The sequence below is a fragment of the Equus quagga genome, chromosome 5, assembly GCF_021613505.1.
Source record: "Equus quagga isolate Etosha38 chromosome 5, UCLA_HA_Equagga_1.0, whole genome shotgun sequence".
NCBI classification, from domain to species: domain Eukaryota; kingdom Metazoa; phylum Chordata; class Mammalia; order Perissodactyla; family Equidae; genus Equus; species Equus quagga.
Window position 1 is genome coordinate 115,369,851 of NC_060271.1, and position 22,486 is coordinate 115,392,336.

At 52.0% G+C, this 22,486-nt stretch overlaps 1 protein-coding gene across 1 annotated transcript in view; it reads left to right on the forward strand.

Moving 5' to 3' along the window:
* The window catches only part of ALK (ALK receptor tyrosine kinase), a 665,412-nt gene that overhangs the window by 616,094 nt on the left and 26,832 nt on the right, over positions 1-22,486 (forward strand). Inside the window, exons 13-23 of the mRNA XM_046663493.1 lie at positions 627-777; positions 6,813-6,944; positions 7,716-7,860; positions 10,541-10,723; positions 11,978-12,076; positions 12,546-12,698; positions 13,780-13,884; positions 15,712-15,898; positions 16,595-16,685; positions 16,818-16,882; positions 18,325-18,454. Of these exons, the coding sequence (XP_046519449.1) occupies positions 627-777; positions 6,813-6,944; positions 7,716-7,860; positions 10,541-10,723; positions 11,978-12,076; positions 12,546-12,698; positions 13,780-13,884; positions 15,712-15,898; positions 16,595-16,685; positions 16,818-16,882; positions 18,325-18,454 (1,441 nt within the window). The remainder of the gene's footprint in view (positions 1-626; positions 778-6,812; positions 6,945-7,715; positions 7,861-10,540; positions 10,724-11,977; positions 12,077-12,545; positions 12,699-13,779; positions 13,885-15,711; positions 15,899-16,594; positions 16,686-16,817; positions 16,883-18,324; positions 18,455-22,486) is intronic.

The following is a 22,486-nucleotide window of genomic DNA, read 5'->3' on the forward strand; positions in this document are numbered from 1 at the left end:
AATTGCTGCTACTTCCACCATTAATAATAATAATCATAAATATTTATTGAGTGCTTCTCATGTGCCAGCCACAATTCTAAGATTTGGGGTCTTAGTTCCTTTAATCCTCACAACACACATGGGCTAGAAGATACGTTCTCTTATCCCCATTTGACAGATGTGGAACCAGAATGTTACGTTACTTGTCTAAGGTCACATGAGTCTTTGATCTTGGACAGGGAGAGTAATCCATAATGGGAATCCCAGGTATCCAGGACCCCATCACCCCAACACCCCACATTAATACAGACTCTCTCTGTCCTCCTCCTCTCTCTTGCTCTCTCTCTCCTCCCTGCCCCCTGCCCCCCGCATTCTTCTCTCTCTCTTTCTCTCTTGCACCCCTTACTAGTTCTTTATCTTCCTAGCTCTGTGAGTGAGGCAATTCCCTGGCCCTCTTCTCTAAACTTCACTTTCCTCTCCTGATAGTGGGGAAAGGAACCCTCCTTGGGGACGTCATGGGCTGATGTGGGTGGGAACCCTCAGGATGGGGACGGTGGTACACTTGGCCCACTGGAAGCTGCTGGGTTGGCAGGAAGGGGTCAGTTTTTGTACCAGGGCAGGAGCCCATGTGCTTTGTTCCATTGCAGCATCTCGGGCTATGGAGCTGCTGGCGGGAAAGGCGGGAAGAACACCATGATGCGGTCCCACGGCGTGTCTGTGCTGGGCATCTTCAACCTGGAGAAGGACGACATGCTGTACATCCTGGTCGGGCAACAGGGGGAAGACGCCTGCCCCAGCGTAAGTGCCCAGAGCAGGGGTCTCTCCTCCACACTCAGCAGGACCCAGGCAGGCCCCTCGGAGGGCACCAACGCTGGACACACTCCTTCTGAGAGCTCACATCAAAGACGGCAGGACTCGCCCCTTGCCCTGCCCTTTCCAGGGCCGTTCGGGTGCATGGGAAAGCAGGCGGTGTGGCTGTTGGGATCTCACATCCCCACAGGGAACAAGGCCAAGGCATGGGTCTCATAAGCAATCCTTAAAACTGAGGAACTGAATCCTACTTGAATGGGCAAATGATAGTTCTCAGCAGAAGTAGGAGCTGAAGCCCACTTCCTAAACTTTCCTGCTAGGGCACCGTTGTCTTCAGCCATATTGTTACAACCAGGAAAGCACCGTGTCAAACATTTCTCATTCAGCTCAAAGTCACAGACTCATAGCCACATATATGTACATAAATGCATAGAAAAAGTTCTGAGAGGTACAGATAACAGTGATTTCTTCGGGGAGGGGACTAGAGTTGAGGGGGCTTTGTCGGTTATGTCTGATACTGTTACCAAAAGAATGCATTGATATATTATTTGTTGTTTGTATGATTAAAAGTAAAAAGAAAAACTTGTAAAGCACAGACTCAGAGCTGGGAGACCATGTAATGCACGTTCCCCGTTTTACAGATGAGAAGAGGGAGACCGCTGAGATGCAGGGACTTGTCCAAAGTCACTGGTAGGGATTCTGGCCCCTGATTTCACTGCCCCACACTTGCTTGGACCTTGGTTTCTACAGCTTTTTTTCCCTTTTCCACTTATAGCCCATCACTTCACAAGCCAGACTACCATCCTTTGCAACCCCAGAGATGGCCTGTCATTGGTTCCTGACCCCACTTGGGTGTCCAGCTGTCAAAGAGGGACAGTTCCAATAGCAGGACTTAAGAAAGCCCATAGTGGTTTAAAATTCCCAGGAGAATGAGATAGTGAAGACTAATAAAGCAGGAGCCGTGCAAACTCCAAGCACCCCGGTTTTTTGCTTCTTGCCTATGCTGGGAGGAGGCAGGACCCTGGCAGGAACTCAGCACCTGCAGGATGTGTCTCCCCATCGGGCCAGGCCCCACCCTCACCTGAAGCCTGGTTTCTGGCCCAGTGGGCAGCGCTGGAACAGGGAGCTGCGTTCTAGTGCCCAGGACCCAGGGCTTCTTCTCCAGGAAATTATTCGAGAGCAGCTTTGGAGGACAGATGCGGGAACGAGGGCTACTGAGAAAGCAGTTCAGTTCCACAAAATAAACTCAGGGCTCCTAAGAGCTGGGTCCCAAGCTGGGGGCAAGCAGTAAAGCAAACGGATCCCCCACCCCCACTTACGGGGTTAAAACAAAGCAACAGCAGTAAGCTCTGCAGGTGCAGCCTCGGCATGAGAAATGTCTGGACTCCAACTTTTATTTAGCAACTATAGTCAGGATTTTCCAACCTGATATAATATATTAAATCATTAAATTACAGACTACTGTAATTTTCGCAGGAATTTATTGAGTGCTAATGTAATTCTTTCATCTAAGCAGAAAAATTGCATTGACTTCTGCAAGGGACTTTTACTTGATTGGATTGTAATCAGTTATGTCTTTTCACAGGACTGCATCCTTTTTTTTTTTTTTAATTCAATTGTAATCTACTTGTTCCCCTGGGTTGTTGCACTTTATCATTTTATTAATCAACCTACTTGCTCTCAAACTTTATCGATGCGCAGGGAGAGTTCCAAAGAAGCTGATTCTCAGCCGGGGATGGAGGGCAGCCCTCTCTGCTGGTCAGGCCCGGCATAGCATGGACATGGGGGGAACGTAACTGGTCTTCCGGGTTGCTCCACACCTCCATCTCACAGGAGTCACTGGGAGAGGGAGAAAGAAAGCCCATTTGCAGGCACTACCTCAATCTCTACTCCTCCCTAAGCAGAAGAACCGTGTTTAGAGAGGATCCTCTATAGAATGAAGCAGACTCTAAGAATTAAACTGCAGGATTTGGCAGCTTTGCTGGTTCAACTGCACATCTATGCAGTCACTCTTCCTTTGCACCTGGCCACATCTGAGCCTAGAGCAGGTTCCAGCTGCTGGAAACCCCACACACATCCCCCTCAGCCCATTTCTCCAGTTCCTTCCTAGCTTCATCTTGTGGCATGACTCAGGACTTCTCCACATCAGCGCTATTGACTTTCGGGAGCAGGTAATTCTTTGTGGTGGGGCTGTCCTGTGCACTGTATGCTGTTTCGCAGCATCCCTGGCCTCTGCCCACCAGATGCCAGTAGCATCCTCCAATAACGACAATCAAAAATGTATCTAGACATTTCCAAATATCGCTGAGGGAGCAAAATCACTTGTCTGAATGTTAAATCTTACCATTACCATCACTCAAAAGGCAAATAAGGGGCTGGCCCGGTGGCGCATCGGTTAAGTGCACACGTTCCGCTTCTCGGCGGCCCAGGGTTCGCTGGTTCGGATCCCGGATGCGGACATGGAACTGCTTGGCAAAAGCCATCCTGTGGTAGGCGTCCCATGTATAAAGTAGAGGAAGATGGGCATGGATGTTGGCTCAGGGCCGGTCTTCCTCAGCAAAAAGAGGAGGATTGGCAGTAGTTAGCTCAGGGCTAATCTTCCTCAAAAAAAACCAAAAAGGACAAATAATTGTGAGGGGCCAGCCCACACCCAGACAGCTCCCAATTCATTCAAATGTATTCTGCAAATATTTGTTGAGTACCTACTACACGGCAGTCACTGTTCTAAGAACTTGGGCTACATCCATGGACAAAAGATCTTTGCTCTCAAGGAGCTACCGTTCATGCTGGGGAAGGAGGGATGAGCAGACAATAACTAGTAAACATAAATTAATCAGACTGTCCAAAAGTGAAGGTGTTGGGGGAGTAGAAACAGGGTAAAGGGAGTCAAGTGTGCAAGGCAGGTTGCAATTTTAAATAAGGTGGTCAAGAGAAGCCTATTCAAGAAATGACAGCTGAGCAGAGTCCTGAAAGAGGTGGAGGGTGTAACCAGAAGTCTGGGGACTCCGGGAGAGCAGAGGCCGAGCCCCTGAGGTAGGAGCGCACTTGGTGTACTCAAGAACAGCCAGGATGAGTGGAGGGAGCAAGGAGAGTAGGTGAGAGATGAGGCCAGGAGTAACGGGGACCTGATCAGGACATATTTAGACCATCAGAGGGTTTTGAGAATACTGACCTGATGTGATTTGCATACTAAAAGGCCCACTCTGGCTGCAAGGTGGAGAATAGACCCCATAGGCCCAAGGGAAGAGTCAGGGCAATGAACTCAATGGCCATTGCATTAATCTGGACAAGAGATGATGGCGGCTTGGACCAGAATGGTAACGGTAGAGGTGGTGAAAAGTGGTTGAATTCTGGCCATATTTGGAATGTAAAATCGAAAAAGATTTGTGTCCAATTAGGTGAAGGACTGAGAGAAAGAAAGGGTCCAGGAGGGCTCCAAAAATTGTGCCTGAGCTACTGGAACGTGGGAGCTGCTCTCACCTGAGTTGAGGAATGCTGCAGAAGGAGCAGGTTTGGGGGCAAGATCAGGAGTTCAGTGTTGGACATGCTGACTTGTACAGGTCTGGTAGACAGCCAAGTGGGGACTTTGGTCGACAACGGGAGATGTGCCACTGGAGTTCAGGAGAGAAGTCTAGAGGGAAGATACTAATTTGAAAGAAATCGGCATAAAGTTAAGACAGGATAACAGGATGAGATCGCCTAGGGGGCATCACAGATTGAGAAGAAGACCAAAGACTGAGCCCTGGGGAACCTCAACATCTAGAAATTAGGGAAAAGAAGAGGAGCCAGCAAAAGAGGCTGAGGAGGAGGAGGAGCCAGGAGGTAGGAGGAGATTCCAGAGGGTGTGGCCTCCTGGAAGACAGGTGAAGAAAGTCTGTCAGGGAGAAGTGATCAACTCTGCCAAAAGCTGCAGCAAGATGCAGACTGAGAATGATTCCCTGCCCACCCCCCCACCTGATTTAAAGGAGACACCCGAGCAGGGTCAGTGGGGGATGGACATGAGTCCAGGCTCTAGTTAGAGGAAAGACCATCCTCCAGCCCGACTGCTCCCTCCTCTCCACTCCTGCAGTCTCCAGGCATCTTAGATTCTGTTCACGGGAAAAGGGCTTCCCCAAGGGACGGAGCCCCGCTGCTGCTGGGCAGAGGAGAAAAGGCACGGGAGCAGGGTCTGAGGGGATGGACCATCTTAGAACCACTAGTTCAGACTGGGCAGCTCCCTGATTTACAGAGGAGGAGGCAGATCCTTGCAGGTGAGGTGCCTCACCAACGTGGCCCAGCGAATCTCTGGCAGAGCAGATCAGGAAGCCAGAGTGGACCCTGTGTTCTGTGCTCTGCTCTTGCCTCCTGACAGCCCACACTTCCGTCCCCTACCCCCCAGGCTCGGCCCTCACTCGGGGCATGCCCCTTGCACCTCATGCCCTTCCCAGGCAGCAGTTAGCAGAGTTTTCTTCCAGCAGTCCCACCCTGCCCCCACCCCCTGCCCTGGACAGCACTGCACATACACAGGAGGAATGTCAGCTCTCATAAAACCAATTCAGAGCCTTCCATCCATACTAAATCCACCCTAAGAAATATCAAATTATTTCCATCATTAAATCCAAAATGCCATAAAACAAATTGCATCTCAGCTATTTATCTGGAAATTTCTGTAGTACTCATTGCAGGCACCCCTCAGTGCGTTAGCATAAAGAGTGGCTCAAGATGAAGTGCCATGTCCACTGGCTGGTTACACAGCAGCATTCAATGGAAATTTGATGTTTTATTGGCCCTTTTTCTATTAAGTGAAAGAAAAGTCATTTTCCTCTGAGATCAGGCCGATGTTTGGAGAGTTCATCTTAGCTGCTGTAACCAACAAGCAGGGCGGCTGTTCTTGAGGCATTGCCCTCTTTATTCAGGGATTCCAGGATTCAGGGAATTTCTGGCACATCCCCAAGGACTCCCAGATGCCTGGACCCACCCTAAGACCACGTGTGAGCCCAGAAGTGAATCCAAATAAAGTAACAGTGGCCGCTTATACAGTCCCTGACGCATGTGAGACACCATCCTAGATAACTTCCTGTACTTTCCTACAGTTTCTTTATTCCCGTCCTGCACTGCGGCTCAGAGACATTGAGCGCCTCCTCCACAGGCGTCCAGGGGTATCTGTGTGATCCACATTCTCACCTGTTCTCCATGGTGCACACAGAGAGCTCTCTTTACGGCTGTGCCAGGGGATTTCTGGAGGCAAGAAATGGGACATTAGCTGGCAGGAATGAGATGTCCAAGGGGGAGAAATGACGTTCCTAAAGATGAGCTGGGAAGAAGATCCAAGTCTGGCCTCCCTCTTCTTTTTCTCTTCCCATGAGGCTTCAGAACTGCAACTTCTCAAAAAACCTCAGTGGCTCCCCACTGCCTAGAGAATGAAGTCTGACTCTTTGTCTGATTATATTCAAGGCCTCTGGCCACAATCTGACTGTCCAGTTTAATTCCCTCTACCTGTGCCCATTTACACTCCTTCCAGCCCTATCTCACCACCTAGGGCCCTTATCATCCTCTCCTTAGAGTCCAGAGGATCCTAACAGGTCCTCCTGGACTGACTCTCTGTCCTAAGATGGACTTTTCTGAGCCCAGGAGTCTCCTTGTGCTTTTCTCCAACTACCCCACTCACCTCCTTCCCTCTGGGCTCATGCTGCTCTCTCCTCCCAGAATGTCCTAACTTTCCCCTACTCTCTGTGTTTAAAATCTCCCTACCCTTCAAGGCCCAACTAAATGTCACCTCCTGCAGGCAGTCCTCCTTGATCACCAGTCGGTAACAAAGGCTGGCTCTCCCTCTGCCGACTTCCCAGGCATTTGTCATCAAAGCTACCCTTGGTCCTTCTTCAACGCTGCCCCAGAGTGACTGTTATATGTATGTATTTTTTGTCTCCTCAATTTAACTGTAAGCCATTGAGAGATTGCCAGACCCTATCTTTAAGCTTGGAAGGTCTATCTGCTGGGAGGTAGAGAACCCTGGGCACAACCTGAGGTGCTATCTGTTTCTACAGACAAACCGATTAATCCAGAAAGTCTGCATTGGAGAGAACAACGTGATAGAAGAAGAAATCCGCGTGAACAGAAGCGTGCATGAGTGGGCAGGAGGCGGCGGAGGAGGGGGCGGAGCCACCTACGTGTTTAAGGTAAGGCCAGCTTGCCAGCTCCCCACGGGCAGTGACTTCTGTGGGTCCTGGTGTTGGATCCTCACGACAACCAGGGGAACGAAACCCCTCAGGTGCTCTTAGTCCCATTTAGAGATGACGGAACCGAGGCCCAGAGGGGTGTAGGGTTCCCTGTCTGTCCAAGAAAGGCAGGCTCTTCTCTTGCTGATTACCAGCCCAATATCACCATGGAGGCCTTTGCCAGCCCTGCTTCAGAGTTCCAGAGAGTGCCCTGTGCCTTTCTCTGTCCTAAAGTGGACTTTTTGACATTAGTGTAACCAGGCAAAGGCTCCCTGCTGGGTCCTTCCCCATGGACGGTGACGCTGAGGACTTAGTCTTGAAGTTGTGGGGTCAGAGCCAGAGACCCCTGAGAGTAGAGAGGAAGGAGAGAGCAGAGAGACCTGCTCCTAACCACTGGCACCCAGACCTCTGATGCTAGTCCGCGAAGCTCCAGGGAAGCGGGTGTGTAAGCAGCCTCTGAGGTGGATGCCTGCCTCCTGGAATTCATATGTCTGCTTCTATCTCCTGGTGCTTTTGTTTCTCTGATTGAACCCTGACTGATACAGGAGCTGGATGAGGTGGGGGTGGGAAGCCGATGGGCTGTTGTAACATGAGTTCAGAGCCCTCAGACCACCGAGATGCCCCCCACTGCCCTGCAAACACTCAGACACATTTAAACATTTAAACCAGGGCTCGGGGTCTCCGGAGTGGAAGCCCAGCTCGGTTTCTCAGTCTCTGAATGTCTCCGGGCAGATGAAGGATGGCGTGCCCGTGCCCCTGATCATTGCAGCCGGCGGTGGCGGCCGGGCCTACGGGGCCAAGACAGACACATTCCACCCAGAGAGACTGGAAAATAACTCCTCGGTTCTGGGGCTCAACGGCAATTCCGGAGCCGCAGGTAAAGCACTGCAAGCCCGCCCTCTTCCAAAACATTCTCCCAGGACTGTGTGAGCTTCAGCTCAGCCAGGTGCCATCACACACCTGTGGGCATCATAGTCGCTGGTACTTGAGATGCTGGGAGCTCTGGATATTGGTACCAAGGGAGGAAGGGCAGGCAGCACCTTGGGACCTGGAGGCCACCATGCTGACACCGGGTTCAGGCTTGCAGAAGGTCAGCAAGAAAAATGAGACAGGCAGCAGCATTCGGACGGCCAGCCTGACCGTCCCTGGGTTTTACCAAATGCAACTGGATGTGAGCAGGTAAAAGAAACCTTGTCAGGGTCAGGCCTCCCGGGCCCCTGTGTTCACACCTCCAGGCCCTGGGCTGCCAGCTCACACATCTCCTTGCTGGGAAATCTTTCTGGAATCTCCACGACTGGGCTCTCTGTTCTCGTTGGTGAGAGCCAACCACTCAGAAATAGGGGACAGATGTGACTTCTCTGATTCCTCGGAAGCCAGCCATCTCTAAAGAGAGAAAATGCAATTTATTTTTGCATCTTCTTTTCTCCACAATCAGACTGCAGGAGGAATTTTGAAGGTATTTAAGATTTGAGGTTAATTAAAACAAGTATTCAAACTTTCTCTTCAATCGAGAGATGGCTAGAGATAGAAGAAAGAGCAGAAGTAGTCGTCAGGTCCACGGCGAGGAATTACCTCCAGCAATATTTACAGCGCTCCTTACACCGGTACAGCATTTACTGAATTACAGAGCACTTCCACATCTATTGTTCATGCGCTTTTCAAAACAATCCTGTAGGGTTTTCCAGAAAGATATTATTATTCCCATTTTACAGAACAGTCAATAAGCTCATAGAGATTGGGTAGATTTTTTCCTTAATTTGGCCAAACTGTTTTATACTCAATGCATTTTTTAAAACTTTGTTGTTATTGATTTGTTTTTATTTTTATGTCCATTGGTTTATTTTCCATGTATTTGCTTAAAGGCTGCAAGATGGGGTTAGGGGGTTAGAAACCACCTCAGCTGGGGACTGTGCAGGATGCAAGGGTGCAGGGAGAGGGGGGCAGGGGAGGGAGGGCAGACATGGTATCAGGCCCATCTCATCCTAATTTATTTACTATGCTCATGGCCCTGGCGGCCTCCAGAGCCCACTTTTGCTCCCTAATGGAGCTGAGAGGCCTTCTCTCTGACACGCCACATCAGCCTTGACAAGCCCAAACCCCACCCTCTGGCTGGCAGAAGGGAGGCCAGCCGCTTGAAATTCAGGAGCAACTCAGCCCTGCGGTTCCCAAAGCTGACAGAAGGTCCCTATGACTTGCCTGGGGGCCTCGATTCAGCTCTGCTTGTCCCTGTCTGCAAGACCCAAGCTCGTTCCTGAAATTGGCCTCATTTCCTGAAACCTGGCTGGCTCTTTCTAGCACAGCAGTCATCTCTACCCCCACCTAGACATCCCTCTGCTGCCCGTTCTGGGTCCAGAAAAACCTTGGCCACAAGTTCTTCCAGACAACCCTTCCAGGCCTGTCAAGCCTCGTGGTTCCAGCAGACCCACACACTCTGTTTCTCCAGGTCCCCACCCCCCATCATCTGCTGGAGCAGAAAGGCCTTTGGGGTCTTTTGGAGGAGACAGCTGGCTGAAATGTCATACAAAACAATGTGGTAGGAGAGGCTGGGGTCCTGGAATCTCAAGGGCCAGCAGGAGAGATTTATTGTGGTCAGCCGGTGGCCTTAAGATAAAGTTGCATTCACCCTCAGCTCTGTAAAAGCATTTCTTTTGCAAGAATTCAAAGCAGCCCCAGGCATTGGGGAGCACAGCTCTAGCTGCTGCCGTTGTCACCAAGATATCACCAACCAATGCCCCCAGGCATCTCTGCACCTGACCTTGGAGCAGCTCCTTAGAATCAGGCAGGCAAGACACTGCCTGAGTTTCAGCCCCCAAAGCAGATTGAGCTTCACAGTGTGAGACCTTCTGCTCGCGTGTGTTCTGCCTCACAAATGCCCAAGGATCCCACACGTGGTGGTTTATGGACCATTTCATACACTCATTGTCACCTTTGATCCTAACATCAACCCCCACAAGTTACAAGTGAGAAAACTGAGACTCAGAATGGGGAAGGTCTTGCCCAAGGTTTCACAGCCAGTAAACACTAAAGCCCATTGGACTATGTGGTGCCTGGTCCAGGATTCCTGCAAGGAACTTCACTGCAGTGACCTGGCAGGGTTTGACAGTTGGCTGCCCAAAGACTGGCGGGTCCGGGTTCTTGTTGGGATGGGAAGCAGTTAATGAAGGAAGGCCCAGCACTTCTGAACTTGGCAGGCATGGAGACAAGGCAGAGGAACAAGTTTAGCTGGCATGCTGCCTGTGCCCTCACCTGCCCCCATCCTGAACCAAGCACACTCCCTGGCTTTTGAGCCAGAGGCCTGATGGGAAGCAGGGGTTCAAGGCACGCTCCCATCTGGACGTTCGTGACTGTGGCCAAACAGGTCCCCCAGGGCAAAGGGCACACTCCTGGTTTTCCAGCTGTGGACTCTGAAGCCCCCAGGCCCCTCTGAAGACAGGCCCCCTGGGTGCTGGGGCTGAAGCAGCACCCCTCAAAGCACTCCATGTCCTGCTTCCTTTACCAGCGGCTGACGGAAGCTTGCCAGCATCCTCACTTGGAGTTTTCTCCATCTCTGCCTGCAGGTGGTGGAGGTGGCTGGAATGATAACACTTCCTTGCTCTGGTCTGGAAAATCTTTGCTGGAGGGTGCCACCGGAGGACATTCCTGCCCCCAGGCCATGAAGAAGTGGGGGTGGGAGACAAGAGGGGGTTTCGGAGGGGGTGGCGGGGGGTGCTCCTCAGGTGGAGGAGGCGGAGGATATATAGGTAAAGATGATTCGTGTTCAAGGTGTCACTCCCCTCCCCTTAGTCCTAGGCCCCTCACCTCCCTGTCCTCTCCCTGGCCCTCCCCTGTCCTCCCCTGGCTGCCCCAAGTGTGGACTCCAATGTAACTGTGCACGCCTTCGTCTCAGCCCCGGACCAGCCAGAGGCAGGATGCTGGCTTGCGAGCCAGCATCCTGCCTTGAGGCTTCAATAATGACAGCATCAAGATCCTGTGTGATTCTTGATCTCCCCACCCAAAACACAATGACAAAGGGGCTTTGATTTCCAGAGCTATTCTCTGAGCCACCCTCAAGGTCGCACTGGCATGAGAACCTTGGAGGCCAGACTCCCCAGCCCTGTGCCTCCCTTTGGATGGCCTAGCCTGAGTCCTTGCCAAGCCAGCTCCCTAAGGACCTGGTTTGTGGCTTCTGGTCTCACGGACTTCTCACTCTCCCTTCCCTGCCCCAGCCCACCAGCTTCCAGAATGGCGTCACTCTCCATGCTGATGGGCGCTACTCTTTAGGGCAGCTTCAGGCAGCCCCAGCCCAGCTGGCCACTGGCCCCAGCTCTCCTCTGGGCTTCAGAGCAGAGCAGAAGAGCCTTCTGAAGCTGAGAGGCTGGGAGTTGATGGCTCCACCGTCCCCACAGATTAGGACACAATGCATGCATGCACTGTGATGTTCCGTCTGTGTTTTGCTTTATGCTCTGTGTAAGATGCTTTGCTTGTGTTAACCAGATGCTCTTCTTTTCCAAGCCCTGGGTGGGTGGGAGGAGCCCACGGGCAGAGCCCAAAGATAACCCAGCCCCAGCTGAAAGGAGGGACAGGAGCCTAAAGGCACAGGGGCCCATCCCCCATGTCCAACCCTGACCGCATGAGACTGGAGAGCAACTCCTCAGTGATATTGCCCTGGTCAGTCTTGGAAGAGGCCCCAATGGGCTAACCCAGCCTGGGGAGACTAGAACATTTCTGACCCTTGTTCACATGGACTGCTTCCTAGTGGGGCCCCAACAGAGTGCTGAAGACTTCCCATTGGGAGCTGGCCTGGACCTGGAGGGGAAAGTGGCCCACACACCTGGCGTCTACTGAGCCAAGCACAAGTGCAGCCTCTGTGCCCTGAGCCTCCCTTCCCTCCCCTCCCCATTGCCCCTGCCCCCGAGGCCCCTCACTGACCCCCACTGCATGCCCCGCTGATGCGCACGTGTGTTGAGACTGGGCACCCACCTCTCTGCGTTAAACTCTTCTCTGCTTTGCCACAGGCGGCAACGCAGCCTCAGACAATGACCCCGAGATGGACGGAGAGGATGGGGTCTCCTTCATCAGTCCACTGGGCATCCTGTACACCCCGGCTTTAAAAGGTACCCGCCTCTGCCAGGTGGCAGAACCAACTTCCCAAGGCCAGTTCTCCCTCCCAGCTAAAACCTCGGGCTACTGACATGCGTCCAGGATACAAAGGCATGATTATGGGTCCCTTGCAGGCAAGTCTTCCTAGTGCTCATCTTACCAAGTTTTCTGGAAGTCAGGATGTGTGGTCTAATGTGCACGCGGTGGCAGAATACTGACTACCAGGCAGGCTGGTCCTGGAAAACGCAGCAGTAATAGCGCCCTTACCTGTACCAGCCAACCTACCGGCCATGCCTGTGGACCCTCCCACTCACCTGCAAACATGCACCCACTCGTTCTCCACTTCCAGTGGCAGTAGGTCGTAGGAACAGGGACCCAAGAAGCCACACTGATCAGCTGGAGAAAAAGTACAGAGGCTGGAAATGGGGTGCAGGGCGGTCTTTGCAGCTTAGCCTGAAGCTTACCCTCCCTCCTTGTCACCAGTGATGGAGGGCCACGGGGAAGTAAATATTAAGCATTACCTAAACTGCAGCCACTGTGAGGTAGATGAGTGCCACATGGACCCCGAGAGCCACAAGATCATCTGCTTCTGTGACCATGGGACAGTGCTGGCAGAGGATGGCGTCTCCTGCATCGGTAAGGGAATGGGGAAGGAGTGATGGGAGCGGCGCCCAGAGTTTGAGCTTTGGCCCACGGTAGCTGCAGCTGGTTTCCATGGTCCCAGGACATCTCAGATGCAGCTTCCTGACCCCCATCTCTCTCCCCCGAGCGTGGGTGCTTTGAGGGCTGGGCAGAGGGACTGTGTGTGAAAGTTGAGTCATGGCTCCTGAAGGAGTCCTAAGCCATCTAGTTCCACCCCTAACCCAGGGTGTGAACCCTCACAGCCCCACCAAGGGGCCATCCCCATGTCTTCACTGGAGCACCCCCGGTGACAGGGACCTTGAGACTCCTAAGGCACGCTATTCCATCGGGGGGTTACAGAGCTGGGATCCTATTCCTTTCGACTTCTGCTGCTCCTTAGCCCCCTACTGGTAACAAACAGTCTTTCAGGGCTGTACGTGAACTCAGTGCTTGCATCCTCCTCCTGCAAGTCTTCTCCAGACTAAATAACCTGTTTATTTCAACCCATTCATACAGGACACAGCTGTATGTCTCCCCCCCATCCTGGTATCCTACGTCTGCAGGTGTTCCCACTGTCAGTGTCCCTTTTGAAATGTAGTGTCTGGTACCAGGCATGATGCTTCAGTGTGGTCTGTGCCATGTGCCCCCAGGACCCTCCCTCCAGTGCTCTGGGCCCAGTGCTCCCAGGGCCTCAGGAAGTAATTCAGCCTCAGAGTGTTACTGATGGACACACTTACCATTGGGGCATATTGAGTTTGTTGTCACCTAAGGCCCTTGCGTCTCTTCTGTAGCCACAATTGGCTCACCTTTCATCCTCATCCTGTCATCATGCACTTGATATTGTGGATCAATATCCAGAGTTTGATATTTCTTCCTGTTACATGTTCCCTCCACCCAAAAGTACTGTTGAAACCTGTAAACTAGGACAAACCTGCTTCACGCCCCGAGTCCACTGAAAAGGAAGGTGGACGAGGTCTCCAGGCACGAGGAGGAGTGGGCAGACTTTGTCCTGGCTGGGGAGGGTGTGTCTGACTTGGGGCCAGCTCAAAGGAGAATCGACATGGTCATCAGTGCCCCCTGGGGGCCTGTCTTCCAGTCTCACCCACCCCGGAGCCCCACCTGCCACTCTCGCTGATCCTCTCTGTCGTGACCTCTGCCCTCGTGGCCGCCCTCGTCCTGGCTTTCTCTGGCATCATGATCGGTGAGTGTGCTAGAGCCCAAATGGTTCCAGAGGGGCAGGGAAGGCAGATCTGGCAGAACAGAACAGCATCCCAGGCTGTGCCACAGATGCCAAGATGTCACTCTGGGTGGGTGGTGATTCGGGCAGCCCAAGCCAAATCAGCATAGAAGCCCCAGCCCTCCACTGCCCAGCATAGCTGCAGTTCCCTGCAGGAGCTCCTAATTCCAAACCTCAGCCCCGTGTATGTCTCTTGGCTGCTTAAGGTGTGTGTCAGGGGTGGGGGGCACTCAGCAGAGGCAGACACAACAGCTAAAGCTCACCGCCACCCCAGATTTCACTTTCAAGTCTCTCATCAGACGTGCGCTTCAGTGGGCATGGCTCCTGGTCTCACTCACTCCCTGTGTAAGGCCTCCAGCCCCACCCTTCCCCACTCTAGGCAGGAATGCAAGGTTGGTTTCTGAGTGTTTTCTGTTAGGCCCATAAGCCATGGTGAGCTGAGGACAGAAAGGGTGCAGCAGGGTCCAGCCAGGCTCTTATTGCTGGAAATGCCCAGGGCAGATGGGCAGGGACATGAGGGAAGGCAGAGGGAAAGGCTCAGCTCCAGACAGCACTTTCAGACCAGCCCCCTGGGGGCAAGGGAATCTGGGGGTGCACAGGGAGATGGCAGCATGTGTTATTCCCATACGATGCCGTCCTTCAAGGGGACAGGATGATTAGAGCTAACACTTGCTACACACTTTCCTCCTACCAGGTGATTCACACATTTTAGTTCACTAAATCCTCAGATGACCCTGTGATCGTGATTGGTACATTTCACAGCAGTTGGCTTGCGTGCCCTGGCCCGTGGGCGGTGGGTAAACGCAGAATCCAGATGTGAATCACAGTGTCGTCCGCCTCCGTGCATCCTGCCTTACAGACGTTCTCACCTATAGCAATAACGGTGGTGGTGGTCACTTGCACTGGTAGAGCTCTTTAGAAGTCTCAAAGCCATTTTATGTTGGAGATTCATTTCATTATCACAAGCCTAGAGAGACGAGGCAGGAGTTACTGTCTCTGCTTACAGGGAAGGAGACTGAGGTCCAAAGAGGTCGCATGACCTGGTCAGGGTCCCTCAGCTGGTAAGTAGTGAAGGTGCAACTAGAATGCAGGTCCTCGGGCACCAGTTTAGAGACCTTTCACTCTTGGCAGCTCTCCAACTGCAGGAAGCACCGGTGTCCTGGAGCCCCAGCTGCTGTCTCACAACCATTTTCATGTTTGCACCAAGGCTGCCCCACCCAGCAACTGGGCCCTACAGAAATACTAAGGCAGGCCCATTCCTGGGAGACGTGGGGTTCCTCTAATGGCCAACTTTGGCTCCAGAACTTCCCAACGGTCTTGCTGAAAACTTTTCAGCCTGCATGGCCACCTAGGGTCTTTACTCAACCATCCCTTGCTCTCTCCTGCTCATGCGGTTAGACTTTCAACACAGTCTGATGGCTCTCCCAGCCTTCCTAGGCTCGCTCACAATTTTTTCTCATAGATATTTTCCCTAATAAAATTCTTGCACATTTAATCCTGTCTTGGGTCGGCTTCTCAGAGGACCCAAACTAAAGTATCTGTGCCCCTGTATGATACAATAAAATTGTTTCCATTTATAAGCGTTTACTTTAAATAATCCTTCAATTAAAAGTACACTTTTGCATCTATAATCATTTTGTTAGTATTACTGAGTGTGATGGAAAGGTTTCGATCTCAGAGGAGGAGATAGAGATCCAGGAAGGCTTCTTGGAGGAGGTGGCCAGTGCTGGGCTTCAAGGGCCAGACTACCTGGTCCAAGCCACATTGTGACTGACCTCTGCCTGTCTGCAGTGTACCGCCGGAAGCACCACGAGCTGCAAGCCATGCAGATGGAGCTGCAGAGCCCCGAGTACAAGCTGAGCAAGCTCCGCACCTCAACCATCATGACCGACTACAACCCCAACTACTGCTTTGCTGGCAAGACCTCCTCCATCAGTGACCTGAAGGAGGTGCCGCGGAAAAACATCACCCTCATTCGGTGAGTGCCCCGCTGCTGTCTTCTGGGGCTGTGGGGTGCGTTGGTGGGGGGAGCTCCAGGGGCTAGATGTCATCCCTGAACCATGCATTCCTCTCACCTCAAGAGACCAGCAAAGCCACCCCTCTGGGCACCTCCAGTGCTCCCAAGGGGAGAACATTTACTGTTTAAGGCCATTTGGTGGGCATTTAATCGTTTTAACCCCTCGTATATTCATGGGGTTTGTACGAGAGGAGGACTAGACGGAAAGAACTGGGGCACTCCTCAAAATCCACTTCTGTGCCCCTCCCAGGCCCCCCACCACCTGCTCCAAGCGCCCTGCGCATTCCTCTCTCACTCACTGACCACACTCCACAGAAGTATCCGCCAATGATCTGTCCCTCCCCAGGGAGTGTGAGCCTCCCCAGGGCGAGGACCAGGTCTTAGTCCCGTCTGTGTCCCAGGCAAACACCTGAGACTCCATAAGTGTTCATTGAATGAATGTTCAACCAGTGTCCCAAATCCCTGGTTGGAGTCTTTCTTGCCAGTTTTCAGATAAAGCAGTGGAGGCCCAGGAGTGCATAGCAAAGCCAGGGTGAGGCAGTTACTCTTGAGTGTGTGCATGACCCCTGCCGCCTGTGTGTGTCCACTAAACAAGCCCCTGGCCTCTTTCTCATGGCCCACCCAACTCTGCCTCATCTTGCCTTCTCCTTTGCACAGGGGTCTGGGCCATGGCGCATTTGGGGAGGTGTACGAAGGCCAGGTGTCTGGAATGCCCAACGACCCAAGCCCCCTGCAAGTGGCTGTAAAGGTAAGAGGGGCTCCCTCGTGGGCCTGACCTTGAGTGGTGGTCTCTGTAGGCCACAGCTCTCAGCTGACAGCCTCTCACTCCTGCTGCTCACGGGCTTCTCCTCTTCCCCCCACCCTTGCCTTCTGTGCCCAGACGCTGCCTGAGGTATGTTCCGAACAGGATGAACTGGATTTCCTCATGGAAGCCCTGATCATCAGGTAAAGCCACAGAGAGACACTCATCCCTGCACCTCCCCACCCCTATAAGGAACATGGACACATTCCTAACAGATGGATGTCTCCGAGAGAAATTGTGCTGTCCTCCAGCATACCCGTTTCTCTCCAAAATTCTTAACACGTCTGACCAGAGTGGAACTGCCCCAGACGGTTATCTCAGAAAAAAGATGTCTGTGGCCTAAGAATCCAACCAATATCACTCTACCTTCAACCAGCATCCTGTGCCATCCATTTGTTTTTTTCCCCTTTTGCTTAAGAAATAGAGCGTCCTAGTGTTTGACAGTAGAAGATATCATCTCCTTGTAGGTAACTCTTCCATCAGGCCCTTCACCAATCCCAGCTCTTAGATCTCACGTAAAGGAAATGCACCCCTAACACGTCGGAGGCTGCCCCACCCTGGTCCACCGACTGGCCCGCACCCTTCAACTTGTGGCTCTGGGGCCCCTAACTGGGAATCTCAGCGCCTGGGGCTCTGACAGCAGATCACCTTAAAAACACAGATGTTTGACCTGGAGATCTGGCCAGGCTCATGGCTTCCTGTTGCCCTAGGGAACCTCGAACACCCCGATAGGTTGGGGAGGCCTGGGGTCTCCCTTTGGTGGAGTGGCAGGGAACTGAGGCCAGGGCAGTGTATGACATGCCTGTGTGGTCAGGAGCCACAGGAGGACACACAGTGGGCTCAGCATCTTGCTTTAAAAATAACTTATTTTCTGATTATACATGTAAAATGTGATTATTGAATAAAACTTGGAAAGGATAAGATTTTATGGAAGGAGGCCCAAATCATTCAGTCTCATTACTTGCCAATAACTAACCCCTCTTATATTTCAGTGTCTAATCACCTAGTCTTTCAGCTCTGTGTGTGCCCATGTGGAGATCCCCGGCGCCACTGCCCTGTGTCCTAATAGGATCACATTAACAAAGAAACCCAAATCTCAGGGCCCTGTGAGGGATCCACAGTGGGATCCAGTACGCCTCTTTCTCGCTCTCTTTCATGCAACCACCTGGCAGGTCTCACACAGTCCCTCGTGGAAGCAGTTCCTCCAGCTTCCTCCTGAGCCCTTCCTTGGAGAACTCAAATGTGCATCCCAGCAAGTAGTCCAGGCACCAATCTCTGAGAAAGACACTCAACTCCCCTGTCCCCAAACCCCACTTCCTCACCCAAGTGCCTGTGCAGCGTCCTGGGCCTCCAACCAAGTATTCTTGTGCAAACTGGACTCCTGCAGGGCCCACCCTCTGCTGCTTCCACCTGCTCAGCAGTGAGTTTCTTGGCTTAGGCTCAGCATGGGACCCCTGCTACTCACATTTACAGGATGCATTCACATAATGCGGCTGCTGAAAACATAACTGTGCCCTGTTTTCCCCACTTAAGATCTTCCCAGACTCAGTTCCATTAAATTTGGTTATTCCCCTCTGCTCTGCAGCAAATTCAACCACCAGAACATCGTGCGCTGTATTGGGGTGAGTCTGCAAGCCTTGCCCCGGTTTATCCTGCTGGAGCTCATGGCGGGAGGAGACCTCAAGTCCTTCCTCCGGGAGACCCGCCCTCGCCCGGTGAGTGAGAAGCAGTCTTTCCCCAGTTGTGCCAGGGAACAGAGCAAGGAGTGGAAGGAGCAAGAGGGGGCAGCCTGGGAAGCAACATACTCAGAGAGATCAAGGGAGCCAGTCCCCGGGCTTGGATCTGGGGGCAGGGCTGAGAGAGAGCGGACAGAAGGTGGACAACAGTGCTGGGGGGCTTATGCAAGGCTCATGCTGTGGATTCTCTGGCCTGAATCCATTTTTACAGCCTGCTGTTCTGGGATAGAGACAAGCACAGAGGGGGAACTTTCATGCCAGCCGTGTCATTAAACCAACTGACCTGGGGCAGATGACTCCATATCCACTCACTCTGGACCCAACGTCCTCATCTCACAAATGGGGACGTCCTGACCTTGTAGTTTTACTAGCAAAATAAAGTGCTGAAATATTTAGGAAGGCGCTGCCTATGTGTCATGGCGAAGGGGCTAGAGCTTGGAGGAGTGAAGAAACCTAGGTGGACCCGGGAATGCCACGCCGAGGCCTGCTTGGCCATTACACAACCATGTGACTTGGGGCAGTTTACCCCCTCTGACCTCAGTGTCTGCAATGTGAAGTCCGAGAGGTGGACCAGAACGTCTCAAAGGTGGTTCTAAATTATAAAACGCAGCACACTGGGCAAACCCACAGTCCAGCTGCCCCCTCCTGTCACTGCTGGGGTCTTCAGAGGGCCCTCGCACCATGGACTGGAGCGGAGCAGACCCCTGAGTTAGGACCTGGCTTCCTTGAGTTGCCGCTGGACTGTGAGGACCACAGGGAAGACTTACACCCTCCCTACTCCCAGGAAAGCAGAGAAAGACTGAAAGCCACCCTGCTACAGAAGCCCAGAACCGGACACACTGTTCACAAGGACCCAAGTGGTGGCAGAACCCTTGACAGGCCACGCCTGCCCCAGTCCCACCTTCAGTCAGGCCCGATTTAGAATGCCTTAGCCTTAGGAGCGTCCACACTGTTCCTGCAAGCTCCCGGGTGACCTGTCTCGGCATCTAAGAGGAAATCCTGCTAACTCTTTGAAAAGATGAGCGTGTGTGCACCTGAGCACACGTGGCGGGAGGATGCAGGGGGGGAACTAACCCCACCTTATAATAATTCTCATCACCATTATTATCATCTTCCTCATAGTTTTCACATTTCTCAAAACCTTGTGAAATAAACACATCTCGCCCCCATTTTACAGATGAGAAAACTGTGGCTCAGAGAGGTTATGTGACTTGCCGAGGCCACACAGGAAGTGGACGAGGTGGTCTAGAACTCAGGATTTGAGACTCCTGATTCAGTACTGCCTCCAACCTGCTATGCTGTTTATCCCAGTGATCCTCTTTGGGAAGCCAGGGAGTGCCAATGTGAGGTTGGGTCGAGAACCAACACTGCCCGCTATGCAGGCGGCTGTGCCAGGGTCTGAGCACCATCCTCAATGGCTTTCCCACCAGCACCCAGCCAGGGAGAGCCTTCAGCCCTCATGCCCTGAGATTCTCAGCAGTGCTTCTGGCAGAGGTCAAATGGGGGACTCATGACGTCAGAACTTGGGAGGAGCCATAGCCCTGGTTTTCCCACTGGACATTCCTGAGGCTTGAGGAGAAGGAAATATTGTGCATGCAGAAGAGAGACCTCCTTATCCAGGGGGCTCTGGGAACCCACTGGGCAAGTCCAAGGACCTTGGGGGTGGAGGGGCTTCTCTTTCTTGGAGGCAAAGTTATCTCACTCCCTTGATGATGAAAGACGACTTGAATATTGTCTCAAAGCACCAGCAAGGAAGGACAAATCATTGATATCTCCCACCACCTCCCACCCCAGTGCCACCCCAAGGAGGCTCAGAGCAGGAGCCTGCTGCCAAGTTCTGACCTCCACCAGCACGCGCTGCCCGGGGCACTCCCACAGCTGAGAAACAGTCTACTTCCCTTGGGAGAGCCACTTCTAAGGGTCAGGATTCCACCCACTAAATTTGCTCTTTTGATCCCTGATCCTGCTCTTCCTTTGTGTGGCTCCCCTTGCCAACCATGCCTCCAAGTCTCGGAGCACCCCAATCATCCTTCTCCTCACCCCCATACACACCCACCCATCCCAGGTGAGCTGGTCCTTCCTGAGATACCTGCCCACAAGGAGTGATTTTAAATGTCAGATTACAGCCCTTCAGGTGACCCCATGTAAATGTGTTTGTGGCAGCAGCTTCTCTAGGGGGGCTAGGACATTTGCTGGGCATCCTACATGGATTCTCAGGGCCGCAAAATTCAGCTTAGCAGGGTGAGGACCAGGTTGACTGTGGGAAAGGAATGCGATTTCGAGTGGACAGAGGGGGCTAATATCAGTAAATCCCACACGTAATGAGGAAGGGACTGGCTAATGGACATCAGGGCTGGAGAAATATACAGGCTGAAGAGAGGGTGGGCAGAGTCGTGCCTCCAGACTGTGGAACTCACTGCATTCAAAGTCCTGAATGCCACCTGATTCATTTGCTTGCATCCCCTGACACTGTGAGCGCTTACCTGATGCCATGCTGTGTGCAGGCACTCATTTGGGCATTCAGAATCAGAGAAGATCTCTCTCCTCACTTCCCACCTCTGTGGGGCTCAGTAGTCCATAGATTATCAGGATCAAAGGACTTCGGAGATGGGCTAAGAGGCTCTGGATTCAGATAACATATGTATGGACATGAAGTGACAAAATAAATGCACAGACACGGTGGACAGAATAGATGCTCTGGCCAACCATGTCTGTCATGGAAAGGAAAGTCATGAGTACAGATGAAAACATCATTTGGTCCCAGGACCCCAGCTCTTCAAGAAGAAAGGACCTTTTTTAAAGGTCAAAAGAAATTTGCAGACTCTGTCTATTCGACAAGTATTTATTGAGGGTTTAACATAGGCCAGATATAGGCTAATGGCTGTCTTTTACTATCTGTTGATTCAATCAAGAATGACAAAAGCCATTAAGGAGTTGGTAATCTCTTTATTAAAGGTGGCAGTCATTAACCACAGTAGTGTCTGTACCTATTCGGAATGTGACGATGCCTGTAGGTAATGCCTCTAGAGAAGATGCTCAGTACGTAGGTGGCTCTTTGGATCCCAGAGGACACAGCGTAGAGGTGAGAACCTCTGATGGACTAATGCTAAGGCTTAGATCTTTGGCTCTCATTTTGCAATACATGAAGAGGCATTTGGTGCCAGTGAAAAGTCGCCCACATCAGAAGCCAGGAAATATAAGGGCCCCAGCAGCAATAACTTCTCATCACCCTTCAAAATGGAGTTTTGCTGCTTTTTCTATTTTGTGTCCCCTGTCTGCATTTGCTTCTTCCTTTCATCTTTCTCTCTTACCCTTACACGCATCCATTTTTAAATATATCCCTATTCTGTTTTTCACTTGGTGAAACAGTTCCTATCCCATGGCCTGTGGTTCTCCGTCTCTCAATGGTTATGGAGAAGCTACTTAAGGAAAGGATAAACATCGGTATTATTCTGTCTTTTATTAGTACGTATCACCCTTTGGGAATAGCCTCTCAGAAGCTGTGACTGAGGAAATCATTCCGCTTCACTGGGCCTGTTTTCGCACCTATAAAAATAGAATATTGGTCTAAACAGTGTCCCAGAAAGGAAGCCAGTGCCCTGAAGTGCTGCACATGCACATGTATGCTCAAAAGAATTCTGTGGCCAACAAATTCCAGAGCCACTGCAGGCTCCACTCTCACTGATTCTCAATACACATTCGTGCGTAGCCAAGACTCTGATCATTTTTGTGATAAAGAAGCCTATTTAACCGGGAATTCCCACGCCTGTTTGATCGAATGCCATCCCATAAGCCTGCTTCTGGAAATACTGGACAAGATCTCTCTGAGTACTGGACGGGCTACATCCATAACCGGGACTGCTTGAAGGATGTCTAGTTGCCAAAGGAAGTGCCACAGTCAGTGGCAGATTGGGCTGGGAGTGGGGGAAGGCTAATTGCAGCTCCTTCCTTGCCCAGGATGGACACAAATGGCATTAGGCACACTGGCTACGTGCTCACTGCTAGTTTAAG